This window comes from Haliaeetus albicilla, chromosome 1 (assembly GCF_947461875.1).
Source record: "Haliaeetus albicilla chromosome 1, bHalAlb1.1, whole genome shotgun sequence".
NCBI classification, from domain to species: domain Eukaryota; kingdom Metazoa; phylum Chordata; class Aves; order Accipitriformes; family Accipitridae; genus Haliaeetus; species Haliaeetus albicilla.
Window position 1 is genome coordinate 34,919,198 of NC_091483.1, and position 19,529 is coordinate 34,938,726.

A 19,529-nucleotide genomic window follows, 5' to 3' on the forward strand; every position below is an offset into this window, starting at 1 on the left:
GGTGTATGACACCTGAGATCACTTTCAGGCTAGCAGTCCTACAGCTCTCACAACACTCAAGTGGAGAACCACCTGGGGGAAAAAAAAAAAAACCAAAACAAAACCAAAAGCAGGAACAACTACAGCCTCTGCAGAAACACAGTGGAGGGCAAAGCAAGCCCAGACAGACTGCATAAGCACAACTTCCGTAAGGTTATTTTTAGCCTATTTTTTTTTTTAACAAAAAAAGTGTGTTGCACAAACACACAGTTTTAAAGGAACTGTTACCACTCAGGAAATACCTTGGAGCTACGCCCATTCAGTGCTCAGCAACCAGAAAACCAAAACAGAAAGTTACCCTATAAATCTACTACACCTAGTTTTGATGTCTGTACCCCCCATACCAACCCCTCACCCTTGAAAAAAAGACAAAAATACCAGAATATTCAACAGGATAACATGACAGAAGACTGAGTTTTTCAGCTTGAAAAAGAGACATTTGAAGGAAGAGAAGATAGAGGCCTATAAAATCATGAAGGATATGCAGAGTGCAAATAGAAATGACTGTTCACTATTTCCCATGAAAAGGAAGGGTTGCTTTTTTCCTGCAGGGCTACTAAATTGTAGAACTCTCCTGCCACAGAACACCTTCAAAGCATTTAAGAAGTGATTAGATCTATTGTTCAATAATTTTTTATACCAATGGCTACGCAACACAGTCCAGATGCAGCCTCTACTTTATCAAGTTCCTAAATGGCTGACAACCATGAGAAAGAAGGATACACTTAAGCCATTCATAGTCATTGTTGGAGAAAAGTGAGCTACACAGATCTTTGGTCTGACTGCAGTATAGACTTTCAGATGAAGAAATAGATCATCCTTTCTCCCCAGCCTGACCTGTAGAACAGTCACTACCCTGACATTGCGGCATTCCTCCAAACACACTTTACAGAGTTCACCATTCGTTCATTATTCCATGAGCAAATGCAACACTGAGGAACAAAACCACTTTTCATTAGCTCTAGAAGCAGTCCACAAACACTGAAAATGCATCTTCTTGACAGATAAAGCAATCCTAGACGCCATAAATACTGGAGAACACTATCTGACAATTGGTTTTAATGCTTCAATACATTTAGTCCAGAAATTGATTACATATAGCAAACAACGCTTTCAAATGGATTCAATTACTTAGGAACTAAACAAATCTGCAGTGACTCAATATATTGTAAGAGATGGTCAGCAAACCAGCTGAGCACTGCTTACCATCCTCCAAGATCTCCTGCACTTCCAGACCCAGGACACAAAAACAACTGCCACCTGAAAGTGCCACAGTCCACATTCCTCCCAAACTCAGCACATTGGTGTTCTCTCCCTTTAAGTTCCTGCACTGTCCTACAACTGTAATATGCAACCAGTAAAACAGAAGAACAAGAAATCATACCAGTCATTTGCTGTCTTACAGTTTCCTGGAGTAGAAGTTTGTGCATAGTCTGATGAGTTTTCATCCATTCATGTACACTTCTTATTTCCACATAAGCTTCCCAGTGGCAGGGTTAGTACCTTTTAAAGTTGGCTGTACAGCTGAGCACTCATAGTACTTTGAGCATAAATATGCACATTCCATTCTAAGGCTAGTGCTAGACACAAGAGCATTCTATAGTTGTAGTGCAATCACTACCTAGCTTTTGCTGGTCTTCACACCCTGCTTTAATGCCTGGAGTTTTCCTCTGAGAAACCATTATTCATGAACGTGCTGCATCTCCACGCTTTGTTCAATTATCACTTTGTCCCTTTTTGACCTGTAAAGTGGCCAAAAGAACACCATTCTATGCTAGATATGATAAAAAAAAGATGCAGACTGGGGTGGCAAAGAAGAAGGGAAGGAGAGAGGATAAATTGGAAAGGTCTCTCCCATTACATCATTTGGAAGAAGATGCCAAGAATAGGTAGCCAAAAATGAGTCTAGATGACTAATTCCTACACAGTCTATTGCTTTTCAGACAGATATCCAAGTTCAGCAATAAATTCTAGGTTACGCCAGGATTTCCAGAGACTATTCTTCAATTAATGCTTTTAAAAAAGCATGCCTTGCTTGTTTAAAAAGGAATACTCTAAGAATGCGATTTTTCTTTTTTACAGGCCAATTTCTTCCTTTGTATCTGCTGTAAGTCTACACTTAAGGTGTAAATAGCAGTAGTGTACAATATATTCCAGAAAGCTGTTCAAGTATTCCTAGTCAGAATTTGTGCCCTATACAATCATTGTTCCATTATCCTGTGTATAATGTGTTCCTTCAAAAGACTTTTTGAGACAAAAGCTGACGACTTTAATAAAAAAATTATATATAAAACCATTCAAAAGAAACAGGAACTTGCCAAAGACAGCAAAACATGCTTGCCCACTAGATATTAATTGCAAACAAACTCACAACAAACAAGAAAGAATAGACTTCTTTGTCCATACTTGTGTCCCAGCAGTTTTATGGAATCAACTAAACCCCAAAGAAACATCATACTACGGTACATATTAAATCTAGTGACTGGTGACACTGCCTTCAGTAGTAACTCTCAATGTTGACAGATCAAATATCTGAAGTACAACATACATGTATATCTGTAACTAAACTGAGCAAAACAGCATCATGCTTGCTCCTTTAACATAGAGTAAATTTTTTAAAAAATTCCCAGACTCCAATCTGCCTGCAAGTAGCTTTGTAAGGAGAACTGCATCTAGTCCTGCAGCCCTGCTCAGTGCTTCCAAGGAACCCTACAATTGCAGCAGACATCAGAAGAGCTTTGGGATTTGATCAGTACAACACGGTGAATATTTTATATATACGGATCATCCCCTTAGTCTAACATCTAACATTTAGAGAATGAAATTCTGTGTAATACAAGCCATAAATTTGATTCTGTGCTTCCTTTCACCAAGCCCACAACTTCTTGCTGAATTATAGTATACCTTTAAAGGTATCATCAGTTTGATTACGGTAATTAGATCTAAATAATCTCAAATTACTGCCAGCATTGTACATCAAAATTGGTGTACCACATAATCTGCCACCTTGATCTGACCTGCCCAATCTCCTCCAAAGAGTACCACAGAGCCTTTAGACAAACCACCCAAAGTGACACTACCCATGCTGCCCCCCCCCAATCCTAAAACCTTCTGTTGCAACCATCTTTCATCCTATCACCTATGAACACAAAGGTGTGCTGCTGCACCCCTTCCTGCTTTATAACAAGGTTTTAATAGACCGAGCAAGACAAATCTTTTCCAAACCAACCCAACCCAGTCCTCCTTTACAGGTCACTTTTCTTCTCAGCTTCTTACTATCAACCTTCTCCCATTTAATTTCTATTTTCAGTCAGCAGTTCACAAAGCCAGGCAGACTCCAGCACCGAACAGACCAAAGTAATAACTTCCTTTAAGTCACATACAAAAATCCAGTTACTGACTGGAATTTAAGCTTACTTTTCCATTCACCATTGTCACAACAGACTGTTATTGGGACCTACTATATCAGGGGACCTCTTCTCATAATACTGCTGCATAACCAACTATACTCAGTAACTGCTGTAAAATATTCTCCGTATGTTTTACCTCACACAGAGATTAAATGAATGAAGTCCATCACATCCCTTGTAAAAAGAAGAAATAGACTAAAAAAATATATTTTGGTGCTTCCTCCAATTTTCTTTCCCTCAGTTTTTGGTGTTGTTTTTTTTTTTAAGTAATGATATAAGTATTGCAATAAAGCTAATGCAAGAACTTGTCCTGTAAGTTTTGCAGCTTTCTCTGCAGGAATTTTGCTTATTAAGTCTTTAAGCAAATAGACATTATCTGAAATTCTGAAAATTATGTCTTGTTATCTGAATAACATATAGAACAAATCTTATGTTCATAATCTTAACTGTGGTTCCTAAAAATCAAGCTTTCCTTTCCACGTTTGATATAAAACACAACATTGAGCAGGCCATTTTATTCAAGCTAGTAGATGTGAGAAGAACCAGAATTGATCAATAAGTTCAAGGAACTGATCTGAGTGTAAAAAATAAAAAAAGAATTTCCCATTTAGAAAAAAGTAATACTAAGTACACTGAGAAAAACCATAAAAGTTAAAGACATCCTGACTGAAAAGCTTTTTATACGTTCTAGACATTTAAAATGATTAAAGTGTTCAATTTTATTTGAAACTGCTTTGGCTCCAGGCTACAGCACACACACTGAAGATCTATAACCACTGTCAACAATGGTATCCTGTAACTTGTCTTGGAAATCTCCAAAGGACTAATGAGATGTTTCCTCATACTGTGTAGAATGAAAGGTTAACCATCTTCCTAACCACTAGGATAACATATAGAGCAGCCCAAAAAGCAAAGACTTTACCTAGTAAAGCTAGTTTTCTTGAGAGCAACCAAGAAAGACAAACTTCCATATTCAGATTCTGAATACTGTATTTTAACAGACAAGGAGACTTTACCCAACCTCGCCAGGTTAGTTTTTCAGATGCAAGTTCAGCAAAGCTTGTATTATACACCATGAAAAAGTTAGTCTTAAACGACTATCACTGTACTTACCTGCAGGTTTAAAAGAAGTTAGCTTTTAAGAACAAGCAGTATCTTTCATCTCAAGTCCAGCACATTAACAATTACAACTGCACAAAACATGTATCTGTTTATGCATCTGGTAAAATCTCAATATAAGAAGTGACAGACACTTACCAATACACACATCTATCTTCCCCTTGATAGCAGCTTCATGCAAAGGAGTGTAGTTCCAATTGTCTCTAGCATTTGGGTCTGCCCCTTGACACAGTAACAGACTAACCACTTCAGCATGACCAAAAGAGCAGGCATTGTGAAGAGGTATCAGCCCTCCGTCATCACGAGCGTGAACATTGGCTCCTGTCTGTAGCAAATGCTCTACAACATCCTTCCTTCCAAAACCTGTAAGAGAACATATTTCTGTTCATTTGTCTGGTAAACCAAAACAATTTAATATTTAAAACTGTTCTCTCTTAGTCCAGTGTACAGACATCAAATGATATTATTCATGTCCCTCTTCTACTTTTTGGTTCATTTCACCATAAAGAGAGACTATATTCTTCTGCTCAAACAACAGCTGAAGATTCACTTACACTCACGACAGAAGTGAACAGTGTTGTATTATAATTAGCCTGACTGGCTGCCACTCTCTCCCATGAAGTTCTACAATAGGCTTGCCATTCTTTTTCAAGAAAAGCTTATTATAAATCTTAAAAATTTAGTATAATCTGTGCATACCCAAAGCAAGCATCTTACATAGTATCTCTCAATATAGGTCTTCATCTTGAAGAAGACCTCATTAATAAACACTGAAGGACACTGTCAGTGCTCAAGCAGAACCACCTCATCTCAACCCAAACTACATTCTTGCTCTTTTACAAAGAGTCTGACTACCTCCAGCTGACAAAGTGACAGACTAAGAAGTTATAGATAAGTAGAACTGAGAGCTCAGCTGGAAAAATAATGCCTCAGGAAGGTCTCAGCCTAGGAACACAGCCTCTGTTATGGCCAGGGAAAACATCACCATAAAGCCAGTATCATTAAACTAATATGCTTCAAAATCCCGCGTCAGCATGCCAGGCACTGACACCACGGTCCATGATAAACCTGGAAAGGTTCTAGTGCCCAAATGTGTTTCCTATTGCCCCAAATGCCTTAGAGCAGCAGTTTCCAAACTTTTTTGAATGCACACCCCTATCAGTAAAAAGATTTTTGAGCACGCACCCCCCATATAAGTCATGTACATGCACTACTGCACTATTATGTGGATTATAAACATACACAAAAATACAAATTTAAAAAGGCTGAGATAAAGATGAAATAAATACTGTTTTTAAATTTCTACTGTATTTATTAGTGGTACAAAATATATTTTCTTCCCGCACCCCAGTGAAATATTTTGTACACTCCACTTTGGGGACCACTGCCTTAGAGGACAGGAAGAAAAATCAGGCTCAAGAGGGACAGTTTGAACTAAACCACAAGAGTTCATTTTTGTACGAGGTTGAACCTCAAAGGTTGGATTGCATTTCTTATAAACCTTGGAGCTAAAAGCAGTATCACTGGGTATTTTAAAAGACTGTCACTTTAAGAGTTATTGTGTCTTCTTGTAATCATGGATACCAACCAGCTTAAGTATGAAGAATCCCACATGTATGAGCTATATTTATGAAACAGCTGAATTAAATACAGCAGCAAGTGAAATTCCATCACAGTGGTGCTAACTGGCAGCTTATAGATTGTATTAACTCCACAGATCACGGATCAAAAACATAACTAAAAACATTATTTCCCTTCTAGAAGGCAAATACAAAGCTCAAGGAAAGCAACAAAGAAGCTGTCAGTTCTCCCCTGGCGACCATGTAACTCAGCCACAGCAAAATGCTGCTGAAACTGTAAAGAAATGGTTCTCAAAAGTCGGCATCCTCAGTGGCAGGCAACAACTCATGCACAAAAGCTTCTCAAATCAGAACGTTTTACCCCAGAGTTGCAGTCCCTGGATAGGACCTCCATTTCAATGAATTAAGCCCCCTTTTTGCCACAGTAGCGCCCTAGTTAGAGCTATGCAGACTTATGGTGCAGTATTAACATGCTTTTCCCCCCACAGCCTATACGGTGAGATCTCTAAGCCAGATCTAGCAGCTTTACATCCACACTAGCTTATCTAGTTAAGGCTGATGTTATAACTCAACATCCAGCTTTCAGCCAAGCTGCAGGCTAGCCATTCTGCAGGAATTTACGCTGTCTCCTCAGGGAAGCACAGAGTCCTTCAACACCCTTTCTTGAAGGACATAAGTTTTGTAGAAGCTGACTAATGCTATGGTTAAGGCAGGCAGGGCTAAAACAAAAAGCCCCTTTACTGAGGCTTACCATGGTTTTGATGACAGGTTAGTTTAACAATATCTTTATTTCAGCCTAAAGAAGTATTCTTCTATAAGACACAAGCAAGCAGGTGGAAGAACAGTCTGGGGAAGACATCATGGATACACACACAGATGCTCACATCTATTAGAGACTGCAGCAGTTCACACCTCGGTTAATCCTGTATGGTAATGTAGCTCAAGGGCTCCAGTTAACAAGTACAGACTGGTTACTTTTGGATAGCTGTAAGGATTTCCCCATCCCCACTGTACAGAGCTCTCAGCTGCTTTCAGCACAGATGCTGGACCACTACTAATTACAAGTTAGCACACTGAGGAGATACCAAGGTGGGTTTTCTTTAATACGTGGGGCTAAACAGCAGTTCAGCAGCTGCACCACAAGCTGCAGAGCCATACCAGCTTCAAGAAGGGGCCCACAACCAGACTGGCACCCCACTCAGCAATCCAATTTTAGTCCATCACTGCAGATGAGTCAAAGCTTTCTGGTACATTATATACTGATCACTTCACATTAGAAATTACACCACAGAAATGGAAGTATGCAAATCAAAACTGGTATTATTAAAAGTGATACTTATTTATCACGACAAAACTGCTACCAGAAGACGTTTTTCTTAACTGAACTGTCAGCAGGGCCACTACTACTGTAAATCACTGCAGCTTCTAGCATGAAAACTTTTTTGTTTGTTTGTTTCGGTTATAAAACAGTCAAGAAGATCACCCTTAAGTCTTCAAATAGAAAATGACAGCTTAAATGGGTACAACAGCAAACAAAGGGTATCTGGTCCCACAGCAAAGCTAACAGGCCTGGGGCATAAATACCAAGAAGCAAGCCCTCGAGGTTCCCACCTTTATATTGTTCATTTGACTGGCAAAGGAAAATTGAGCAAGACAAGAATTAGAAAAGGATGCTTTCAACTGAACAGTTAATCAACAGATTTTATTATCCTTTAGTTTTTATAGGCTGAACGACTAAAAACAGTGCTGAAACTGCATGAGCATTTGCTTTACATGTACTTCCTGTCTCCCAAGGAAAAACAACCTGACAGTGCCTGAAAACCCAGATTCCTTTTCAAATTGTTCAGTGTTGTGATTTTCAGGACTACACACATACTTCTTCAAGGTATTGCTGGACATGGGTTCATTGATAAAGGTATCTTTGGAAATGCCAGCAATAAACACTTTACAGTTTTTGGCGAATTAGCTATTCTGTTCAGTCCTCAAAATGCACAGTAAAGGTTACTGTGATGTTATCCCACCAGACCACCCATCTTTCAGAGAAAAAGTAAGCAATCATGGGAATAGCTTCCCCCACCACCAGAGGCAAACCTATAAAAACTTGAATTGACAAAGCACCAGAAACTCTTTAAAATAATCACACAACAATCTGACAAAGCAGTTGTAATTACTGAAACTCCTGCAGTTTTGGGGTCACCTTTTGTAAAAAACAACAGACACATGCCAAGCCATTTGTGACAGATGAAGCACATATAATTCGGTTTAAACTGAAGAAACTGATGTGCTGTCATTTAAGATGACTTTAAAAATCCTACTCTTGTATATTTCCAGCGCAACTTTTAATTTACAAAGTCTAAGGAAGAGTTCCCAAGAAAGAACCTGTAATCAAAGATCCCAAAAGACAATCAAATAGAAGGTTCCTACAGAAAACATCCCAAACCAGGGTAACCACAGAGAAGAGTCACATTTAAAGGCCCAGCATGCAAGCTTTTTTTGATGAGATTCACCTGCCAGCTTCCAAAGCACACTCATGGGCATGGTCCCTTACTAGCCTGGGCTATTTCACACAGGTAGAATGTACAAGCTTTAAGTTTCAGGCCAGTCACGGTACCTCAGAAAACACACTGTCCAGGAAAGAAAGGAAGCAGTAATCCCATTATAAAAAGGCAGTAGCAAGAGAACATCTGAAATTAAGGGTGAAACACTCATCAGTCAAACCAAAGGCGGAAAAATTCAGTGACTCTTCACTTCTCCAGTCATCTCACAGAAACAACGGAAGACTAAGGCTTGGCAAAAGCCAGGAGGTGGACATAGCTGTGATAGCTTTACATAGATCAAGAGACAGGCAGACAATTCAGATAAAACGCCACTTAACTAGTTCTTGGCCAGTGCTGTATTCTTGCCTTTTTCCAATTTATACCTGTCACTTTAGGCTGAAAGTGAGAAAAAAAGGCTTTAGGTAGTAAACTGGCAGCCTGAAAATTAAGCTAAATAGAAGTTTTAAATGCTGTCAGACAGGACAACACACAGAGACACAACCAAATGCTTGCTACTACTGCCAACACCACCTGTCTACTTCAGATCCTGCTCCCAGCCTACAAGCTTGTCCTGTCCCATCTCTTCTTGTGGAATTGAACCTAAGTAACAAGAGGCAACAGGGCAAGCAGGCTGAATGACTGATGAGAGAAGTGATGCAAGGAAAGCAACAGGAGCACCAGCTGACCCGCAACACTACATGCTCCAGTTAGGGCTTCCATGTTAAACCTGCTTTCAGTTAGTCTACAAGCTTTCACATGGTAACAGTTCACAGACACTTAATTACCAATACTCCCAGAAGCCACATAATTCATTGCACAGTTTCAAGAGTAGTTTTCAGTAAGTTTGGTAAAAAACCAACCAAATAAATATATGGACTTCCCACTAGAACCGGAAGAATGCTTTCCCCAGTGAGTACAATACATCAAGTAGTCAGTTTGATCAGTTTAAGTACAGCTGTACTGTTTCACCCGCAGCCCAATTAATGTCACTTTATCACAACATAGCATGAACTCCTCCAAATGCCAACTCCAACCTCTACAAAGCTGCTGTTATGTGCAGTTTAACTTATCACATGGAAAGCTTCTAACTCTCACTAGGTGTTTTTCCTCCTCCTTTCACCTGCTTGCTCTTAAGAACACATTGACTCCAAAAGGAGTTAAATTTTACAAAAGTGTATAATCACAGGTTAAGCACACCTGCAGGTATTAGTGCGATGTTAGGCAAAGCAGGAAAGACACTCTTACTAGATGCACTCCCACTTGTTAGAGCACTAAGCGTAGCTCATATGAGAATACAGGCCCTTGAAGTGGAAAAACACACATCTTAAGAGGCACACACCCTTTCAAGCATGGTTTTAAACTGTAAGCTAAGGGTGGAAAAAGTTCAAGCTAAGTCACTGTACTTCTCTTTGCTTTAGTACTGCATATTCGGGGACCAGATTTTTCCCCAAGATAGGTCTTCCAAAAGCCACCAGCACTTCTCCCACTTCACTAGGCAGAACACAATTAAACTGAGTGATTTAACTAAGTAAACTGAAGAGCCTTCAAGCTGGGAAAAAAGGGTACCTGGTTCAGTATTACTGAAGGTCTGAGATTTTGCATTTATATCCTCTTGTAAATCCCTTCAAAGGATTTTAATGGGAAAGAGATACAATACATTGCACAAACTATTGCAAGACCATTCAAGAGAACAAGTTACCAGCCACAAAGAAAGCAAGCTGAACCTTCCTAGGAAGTAATATGCTTGTGACACTAACAGTTCATGTACTACAAAAAAGAAAGCAAGCTGAACCTTCCTAGGAAGTAATATGCTTGTGACACTAACAGTTCATGTACTACAAATGCTACAAAAACATAAGAGAAAGAAATTCAAAGTCAACACCAGCAATTTATCAATTCATCTTTTTACATGAAAGTCTGCATTTTGCAGGCTCTGAGCCTAAGGCTGCCAGGATGTTTCCTAATTGACTACACAATCTGCACTCTTCATTCTATCCATATGAATCCAGCTGAAAATTGTTATTACCCCTGCTTTAAGTTGCACAAGGCAGAATTAATCAGTGACTTGGCTTTACAAACAATTGAGTAAGGTCAGACATCTCTTCTATGGCAAGGATATATCAGACAACTGCAACAAAATGAGTCAGAGTAGTTTAAGAATGGTATCTCAAGCAAGGCTTTCCAGAGCAATTTAAGCTAACTTGTTGTACGTTGCACCACAGGTGGAGTGGTCGATTCAGGTGTCTCTGCATTGAGTGGAAGTGTGTAATAAGTTACAAGCTACTTCCTGCCTTTTCCTGGCTCTCCCTCAAGGAACACTCAGCAGCTAGTTATATTAGTTCTGCCTCGTCAGTTGCTTATCGTCAGTTGCTTATCTCACTCACATATGTTGAAGCAGCTTGCATTTTTATGATTAACAGCTTGCTATTTGACAAATCAACTTGATCAGCTCTCTCCTTAAACTCTGACCACTGACTATTTTCCAACCCAAGTGAGATCCCTTCACCTTCAGGATTACGTACTCCAGAAATTTTCCAAACAATATTTATATATGCTAGCCTTCATAAAAAGATTTTACTTCAAACAGTTATTACTAGTGATATCAAAAGCAGGCTTACAGAAGACTACCTTCCGCAAACAAATTTTTGCCATTACTATAGACCCAAGAAGAAAGAAAACAAAGAATATCACTGATGCTCTACCAAGTCACCTTAAATCAGGCTTCTCCAAGCCTGAGTTTGGGCTGATAGCACCAAGAGCACTTCACCCTGTGATTGCAACTCCATACCTTCCAAAAGCCACTCTGGAAACCTCTACCTCTTCCTCAGTACAGAAGTGGGCATTAAGCCACAGTTCAGCAATTACTATTAGTACTCTCTGCATCCTTGGGTTAAACACTAGAAAGAGAATAACTGTAAAGCTAAAAGAAGGTGTTGCCTAAGAACTTGAGGGGCTAACTTCATGATCAAATAAAAAAGTTAAACTTCTCATTAAACAGGTGTGGAACTGGACAAGCTTATGACTGTGGCTATATGAAGAAATTGGCTAGGATTCAGCTTATTTCTTATCAGGTCCATCCACCTAGTCATTTCTGAAAGAGGTGCTATTACTAATGATTTACCAGCAAAGACTAGGCTTAAAAACATATGAATCAAGGTGTCAGCAGCAAATACATATATATCCTTTTGTAAGGCTAAACCTTGTTTCAGAAGGGAAGACGCAAGTCCGCTACCAAGCTAGCTGCTACAAATTCTTGCTGGCTGTGGGAAAAAGCTGGGATTTCAGACAAAAGGTCACAGGACTCCTCCCCATCTAGGCATATGAAAGGTAGAAAAGTCTTGGAAAGCCAGCCTTCGTATACGAGTGCTACAAATGGAGGACAACACACAAAAAAAGCCATGAAAGCACCACTGCTACCATCAAACATAAAGGACCAATACAGGCACCCCCCCAACCACATAATGATTCACAGAAAGTATGTAGCCTAAGAGTTAAGTCCCACTCTACACCACACAAAATGTGACACATTATCACATAGACTGAAATCATCCAACCATTCAAAAAAAAAAAAAAATCAACAGCATTCCCCAAAGGGGAAGAAAAATCTACCTCTCACATACACGCAGAACAACCAATTCATTTGGTTATGCTGGCTAAAAAGGTATTTTGCCAACTATGTGACATCATCACCAAACACAGGATTATCAAGCCAGTTTACAAGAACAGACAGCACAGGCATAAATAAATTTTTCAACTAGTGAGGGGTATGTAATAAAGATGTTCATAATCTGGTGAAATCAACAATGACAGTTAAGATCTTTCTCAAGGAAATGAGGTAACACATCTTTAGATCAAAGGAGGAATGCAGTGGAAAGGCAAGGGAGCAGAATAGTTTGTCTCATTCAATGCAGTTTGAAGAAGAGAACCATTAAGCAGAACACAGGATATTCTGGTGAAGAGGGTGGAAAAAACAAAGAGGAAGCAAATTACTTTTAATACAAGTTAACAGTCCAATTATTTAGTGAACTCCTTACCACAGGATGAGCTACTACTAACATGTAGAAACTGGGTCTTGCTCAAATAGTTGCCAAGCTACAAACTGCAGGAAGAGTACTCAGAGAAGTATCATATATGAATAGGGCAAGTGTATAACTCTTCCCTCGACATCTGCTTTTGGCCACCAGTACGGATAAAACCTTGAGCCAAACATACCTTTGTTCGTGCCTAGCACAGTTACTTTTTAAATTCTTTTTAGTTATAAGCAAGCTAGTTTTCATTGAAAAAAATGAATGCAAATGCTGTGAATACATTAATACCTCCAGTTTATTTCTTTTTTGTATTTTAAAGTCACTCAATCACTTTCAAGTCTTTAGAATCTGCTTCTTACTCTGATTCTTGGGTGCTGCTGGACAATATACAAAGCCTGTACTGGTACCAGAGACCCAAATACCCTGCAATCCACACAGCAGTTGAGACACTACTGAATTTTCCTCTGTCCAAGCATGTGTACCTCTACAGAAGAATCCCTCAAATCTGCAAAGGAAAAGCTGAGCACCACACATCCTGAAAGGTATTCAGAATTTCAAGAGAGGCTCTGCTAGAATAACAGTCCAGTTGGAGGATGAAAGGAAAATGATCCTTTGTGCAACCTCTTCCTGCCTGCAAGAGAGGTCTCCATCACCCTGATATGGCCTCAGTATTAATTTATGCCTTACGAATAGCTAACCAAAGTAGGTCAGATTTATTCAGCACACTAGCTGATATTTCAACACAGAGTTGAAGAACTGATTCCCCTTCATTCATATCGATTGACCATTCAGATATCCCAAATAAAGAAAATCAGGATAACACTGTTGCTTCAACTTGATGTGGCTGTGCACATTTTATCTGGAATTGGATAATGGACAGATGACTTCAACTTCTAGAAGCAGATTTATATCTATCTCCAGCTTTTGAAATAACTGATTACAGAGATTTCAGTTCTCACCTTATCCCCAGCTTATGTACATGCTAATGATTCTGAATGCTCTCAGAAGTCACCCCTTTTATCTTCCTTCTGCCACGGGAAAGGAGATAAAGGTGATTTTGAAACTAGAAACCTCACAAAGCTTAAGGAAACCTGAACTTAGTGCTTTTCACAAGAAACTAGAACTAAGGAAGTTGTCCTTCCCTGTTACAGTAAAAGTAACTTAACTGCCTAGCCTTGCTGCCAAAAAGGACATCTGAGAAAACCAGACTGAGCTAGGGAGAAGTCAAGTACCCAGAGCGGGGAGTGGGGGTGGGGGGAGAGGAATCCAGCTACCCCCAAAACTGGGAAATGAAGAAGAAATTAGAAGAATTCCTCTATCAGAAATCACAAGGTCTGAAGTGGAACCCTCTGTCTTGTCATTTAAGAATTTAACTTCAAAAGGTATGAAAGAAGCAGTTTAAAACATTGCATATTGCACTCTGACTGCCGTTCCCCTAGTGAAGGCCACGTAATTCACACTTAGGTATGGCTCATAAAACATGAGCCATTATCCATAACACAGCTTCATATACACAGCAGATTCCTATGCTCATAAGCAAACAAGTTTTATTTCTCCTTTTGCCCACAAAGGAGAAGGAGATCAAATCAACACACTGCATCACCGGCAGATATATACTGCCTAAGATCAGTTGCATTCAAACAACGTGCTTACAGGCCTTTCCAAAATGCAGGACCCCAAGATCTCTGTAATAAGAAATCTGCCTAATACTACGATTACACATCAAATCCATTTGGACAAGACAGACTGAAGTGATTTGAGATAAAATATGCATGGTAGCTAAGGAAAGTCTTAAATCTAGAAAACCAGATATAGGAATTTGTTAAGTACAAGAACTTCATCTGCCGTTTTCCTCATGCTACAAGGAAGCACCTTCCATTGCTATTACAGTGACATCCTACTGACACTATTGCCTTTCAAAGCCTTATCCCCTCAAGTACGTTTTGTTCATTCCTTCTCTAATCAAAGTACAAATTACCACTGCAGCTTCAGCACTAGTTTGTACTAGCATTGAAGTTACAACTTGAGATCTCAGAGTTTAAGGGGAAGCAACAAGGTCTAATTTTAAGTCTGAATCCCAAACAAGCAAAGCAGACTCAAGACCACCCTTCCAAAACTTTTAAGAACTTCACGCACATGCATGCAGTTGTACCAGCATTATGTTCCAGGTTTTGCTAACATTAAGTCCCATCTCTGTATCCCAGCAGTTCACTGTGTTTTAAACTCCACGTGCATAAGGTCATGCTTTACTGGTAGAGCTCAGGGATCAGAGAAGAATGAAAAAGAAATGGCTCAGGACCAAAAGTTCCCTTTGAGGCATCATGAAATGCCACTTGTACTCTGAAAATGAAAACAAACCCATACGATCTCAGAGAGTATTATCCAACTGATAAATTGAACAACACTATTCAGAGCTCCAGACAACACCATGCCATAAAACGTTCATTTTTATTATCGATTTCAACACAGTGCTTTAGAGCCATACGCCAGCATTTAAACAGCAACCACTCAATATAGTCCTGTTAATGACCTTAATTTATGTGTACTAGTGCACCACTTAAAGCTCGAAGATCTGTGCCCCTTACTACATAAGGTCCATCCTGCAACACTGTGGCATGTGTCAAAAGCCCCTCAGCCTGACCACAGACCTAGTAACTGGGCAAGTCCTGAGTTGGGGCTGATGATTTAAAACATCTTTCTCATTTTACTTTTATAATGAACTTCATGTGCCCTGTGTCCCCAGTGACGCCCACACCCTGCAGAAAATGTTCTCTTTATGGACTACGCTAACTGGTAATAGCTATACTTGCCAAACAGTAAAGTTTGCTTCCAGTTAAGGTAAACTGTTGGACCTCACTGTTAACTCTTTTATGCCATTATTTCTGATCACAGCAACATCTCTTCTCTGCACTAAGTGGCATATTCTCTCCTGGACACATCTGTAACTTATATCAAGTTCAGTTGTTCCACTTCACCACTTTCCCCAGCCCGCTCAGACCACAAGAGGTGCAGAGATCAATCAGCAGCTGTGCCCAAATGAAAAAAAAAAAAGTTACAAAGCCCAAGGCATCAACTTTGATTCCTATCAAGTCTACATGTATCACAGAGGTCCCTGACTTTCGAGAGCTACCACAATACAGGTGAAACCCTTAACTTCAAGCCAACTCTGTCGTGAATTCCAGTTTCTCACTTCCTAAGCATACGTGCACAAGTTTGCAGCTGCCTATGTATCAAACACAGAGAAAAAACATCCATACTTGTAGACCACGCAGTCTCTCTTACGCCTCCAGGATCTCCTCTCCCACTCGTTTCACCCAAAGGAAGGATCACCTTCCATTTTATGGGGGGGAGGGACGGAGGAGATTTAAGAGCCGTCTCCCACAACCTGCAGCGAAACGCTGCCGGGGAAGCGTGCGCGCACCCCTCCTCTCAGCTCAGGCTCGAGTTCTCCCGACCCACCGAGAGGCTGGCGGTCCACTCCCCGAAGTGAGGGAAGCTACTCCCGGGGGGCCAGGTGGGGAGCCATACCCTCCCTGTCCCGACGCACTCGCTGTCACTGCCCTCGCCGGGAACGGGAGGCCGGACCGGCCCCGGCCCCTCCCCGGCCCTGGTACCCACCGGCGGCGAAGTGGAGCGGCGTGGACTTGCGGCCCGCCATGTCCTTAGCGTTCACGTTGCCCGTGTCCACCAGGCGCTTCACGCGCGTCACGTCCCCATTGCGGCAGGCCTCCAGCAGCTCGCGGAAGGCCCCGCTCGCCGCGCCCGGGCCCGGGCCCGCCGCCGCCGCCTCGGGACTCTCCGCCGCCGGGCTCGACGCGACCGACGACGAGGCAGACGAGGAGGAGGACGAGGAGGAACTGCTGGAGCTGCTGCCCGAGCCCGGCAGCGGGCCCGGGGCGGCGGCGCCCGCGCCCTCCGAGCACTCCGGGGCCGGAGGCCGCTCCGCGTCGGGGGGAGCCTCGCCTTCGGGGCCGGCCAGGCTGTGGCGCTGCGCGGCGGGGGCGAGGTCGGCCGGTGCCAGGCTGGGGCTGCGCGGCGGCGAGGCGGCGGCCGGCGGCGAGGCCAGCCCAGGCGGCGGCGGCGGGTGATGATGGTGGTGGTGCTGGGAGCGACGCGGCGCCGCCATCTTCACCCTCCTCCGCGCCCCTCCGCCTCCACCCCACCCCCCCCCCCGGCCCCCGTCACTGCGGCAACGGCGGCAATCCCCGCCCACGCTTCCGCCCGCACCCGGCCAATCCCAACACGCGGCGCCCGGACGTGACGCCTCCCCGGTGGCTGCGGGGCGGGAGGGGGCGGGGTGGGGCGGGCGAGGGCGGGGGCGAGGCCTCTCCGGGTCCCGCCCCACGGCGGGGCAGCGGCTCGCGGCGGCCCCCTCCGGCGGGGGGCGGGGGCGGGGGCGGCCGGCCGCGCCCGGAAACCGAATCCCGGCTGCGGCTGCCGGCGCTGGGAGAAGGGGCGGGAGGGGAGCCCAAGGGTGGGCCGGCAGGGCCCCCGGTGCGACCGCCGACCCCGGCCCGGGGGCAGGGGCGAGAGGCAGCGTTCCCCTCCGGAGCCCGCTGTTGCCGCTGGGAAGGCGGTGCGGGAGGCGAGGCGGCCCTCCTCCGCCTCCGCGCCCGGGAGGACGGCACAGGCCGGCCTTGAAGTAAGGGTCACGCCGGAGGCGGGTGGGTTGCCTGGCCTGCAGAGGCAGCTCTTGGCCGAGCGCTCACCTTCTCCGCTCCCCTGGAAGCGATCCAGCCGGCAGCGTGGTTTCGTTTCGGTACAGCTTCTTTCCCAAAGCTGGAAAATGATGGAGCGAGACTGGCCGGAGAGCAAGCGGAGGGAGAAACCTAAATGAAGTCTGGCAGTTCTTTCAGAAGTTCATTAGCGAAGCTGAAAGGCCATTTCTTCGCTCGCCTCGGGGAGGAAAGCAGCTTTGGCTTGGAGCCTGTTCTCCAGGGTGAGGCAGTCACTGAAAAGCCACGTACAGCAAACGGCAGAAAGAGGCGAGCGGGAACGCTCTGTCTGCATCAGAAATAACAAAGTGCTGAGGGATGGAACGGGAAGCTGAGGGCAGCAAGGCAGACGGTGGCTGTCAGTGCTGAGGGTAAGAAAGAGAAATCCAAGGATGTCAGGGACTGAAACAGCCCAGTAAGGCCCTCTGTGGAATGAGAGGATCTGAACTGTATGGGAATAAGCAGAAGCGTTTAAATCGGGATTTTGTTTTGGATTTGGAAAGCAGCAGGAAGATGAGACCAAAGTGCTTCTGGCTTACTGGTACTGAGGGAGGACAGAAACACCCATTATGGATAAACTGTTTAAGTCGGAAATCCCCAATAACTGTCACCAAGAGATCTCCAGTTCACTTAACTTTAATCTGTGAGTACAAGGGAAATTCCATTGACAGGAAAAACATCAACAGCAACAATTCCCAGAGAATTCCCAGTACAGCAGGTACTGGGGCTCCCAGCTCTGGTGGGGTAGCAGCCACAGGTCAGAGAATGGGGAGAGCGATGAGGAATTCCCATTAACGGGAGTGAATGTGGCTGATGCCAGCCAGCCTCGTCCTGGCAAACAGATCTGCTTTAGTTGTTTGGTAGGGAAAGGGCGTTGGGAAGTGTTTGCGTAGCACTGTGTGATGCGCTGAAGAAGCGCTGACTGGGTGTAACCCTGGGGGGCGCAGAAAAATCAGAAAACAGGAGTTCAGAAGAAATGAGGATCTGGTCTAGTGCTACGAAGTACCCTTCTGCCAGCAATGAGGCGGTAGGCACAAAATCAATCCCCATGACTGTTGGAGCAGTAAATGAAGATCCAGTTAAAATGTGCCCAGCTCAGTTCTTGTTTGTGCCATGACTTTGAAGCCATGGGCCTTGACCAGGCACTGAGAGAGCTCGGCAAGACTTCCCTGACACCTGAACCTGGGCAGCTGCTGCTTTGCAGCCTTCTTTCAATTCAAAACTCCTGAAAGGACTTTGCAAGCTCATTACAACATCTGGTTTGTCACGCCCAAGCTTCACAAGACATTTAAGAGGCCAGAGCAGCAGTATGCATCTGTTCAGCTTGCCGCTGGCTTCCTGCAGTTTTTTCACCAGCCAGTTGCTTTTGTGGCATCAGTGGCAAACAAATCACATTCCTTTACCCCTCTCTGTATTTCCCATAAACCAAGGTTACAGACAGCATCACTTTTATGAAATGTATTGGTATGCAAACACTTGTTCTACTTCCTGAAAGATTTTAAAATACACAAGTAGTATTTTTTAAGATTTGGGATTCATGGTGGCCTTAACAATTCATTGTTGGTTGTAGGATTGAGTAAGAAATGCTACACTCTGCGTCAGCCTTTCAGGAAAGCCCTGCAGGGAAGGACTTGGAACTACTGGTGGATGAAAAACTGGACATGAGCCGCCAATGTGCGCTTGCAGCCCAGAAAGCCAGTCATGTCCTGGGCTGCATCAAAAGAAGCGTGACCAGCAGGTTGAGGGAGGTGATTCTGCCCCTCTACTCTGCTCCGGTGAGACCCCACCTGGAGTACTGTGTCCAGCTCTGGGGTCCTCAGTATAAGACAGACATGGACCTCTTGGAGCGGGTCCAGACAAGGGCCACAACACCTCTCCCATGAAGAAATGCTGAGAGAATTGGGGCTGTTCAGCCTGGAGAAGAGGAGGCTCCAGGGAGACCTTGCTGAGGCCTTTCGAAATATAAAGGGGTCTTACAAGAAAGGAGAGAGACTTTTCACCAGGGCCTGTAGTGACAGGGCAAGGGACAGCAGTCTAAAACTGAAAAGAGGGTAGGTTTAGCTTGGACATAAGGAAGAATTTTTTTACAATGAGGGTGGTG

At 43.4% G+C, this 19,529-nt stretch overlaps 1 protein-coding gene across 2 annotated transcripts in view; it reads right to left on the minus strand.

The window, feature by feature from the left end:
* TNKS (tankyrase) overlaps positions 1 to 16,866 on the minus strand; it is a 159,693-nt gene extending 142,827 nt beyond the window's left edge. For both annotated transcript variants that reach the window (XM_069784953.1, XM_069784945.1), the window contains exons 1-2: positions 16,332 to 16,866; positions 4,707 to 4,931 (exon numbers count right to left, since the gene is read on the minus strand). In XM_069784953.1, coding sequence (XP_069641054.1) covers positions 4,707 to 4,931; positions 16,332 to 16,839 — 733 coding nt within the window. In that variant the 5' untranslated portion in view covers positions 16,840 to 16,866. The remainder of the gene's footprint in view (positions 1 to 4,706; positions 4,932 to 16,331) is intronic.
* Positions 16,867 to 19,529: the final 2,663 nt, after the last annotated feature.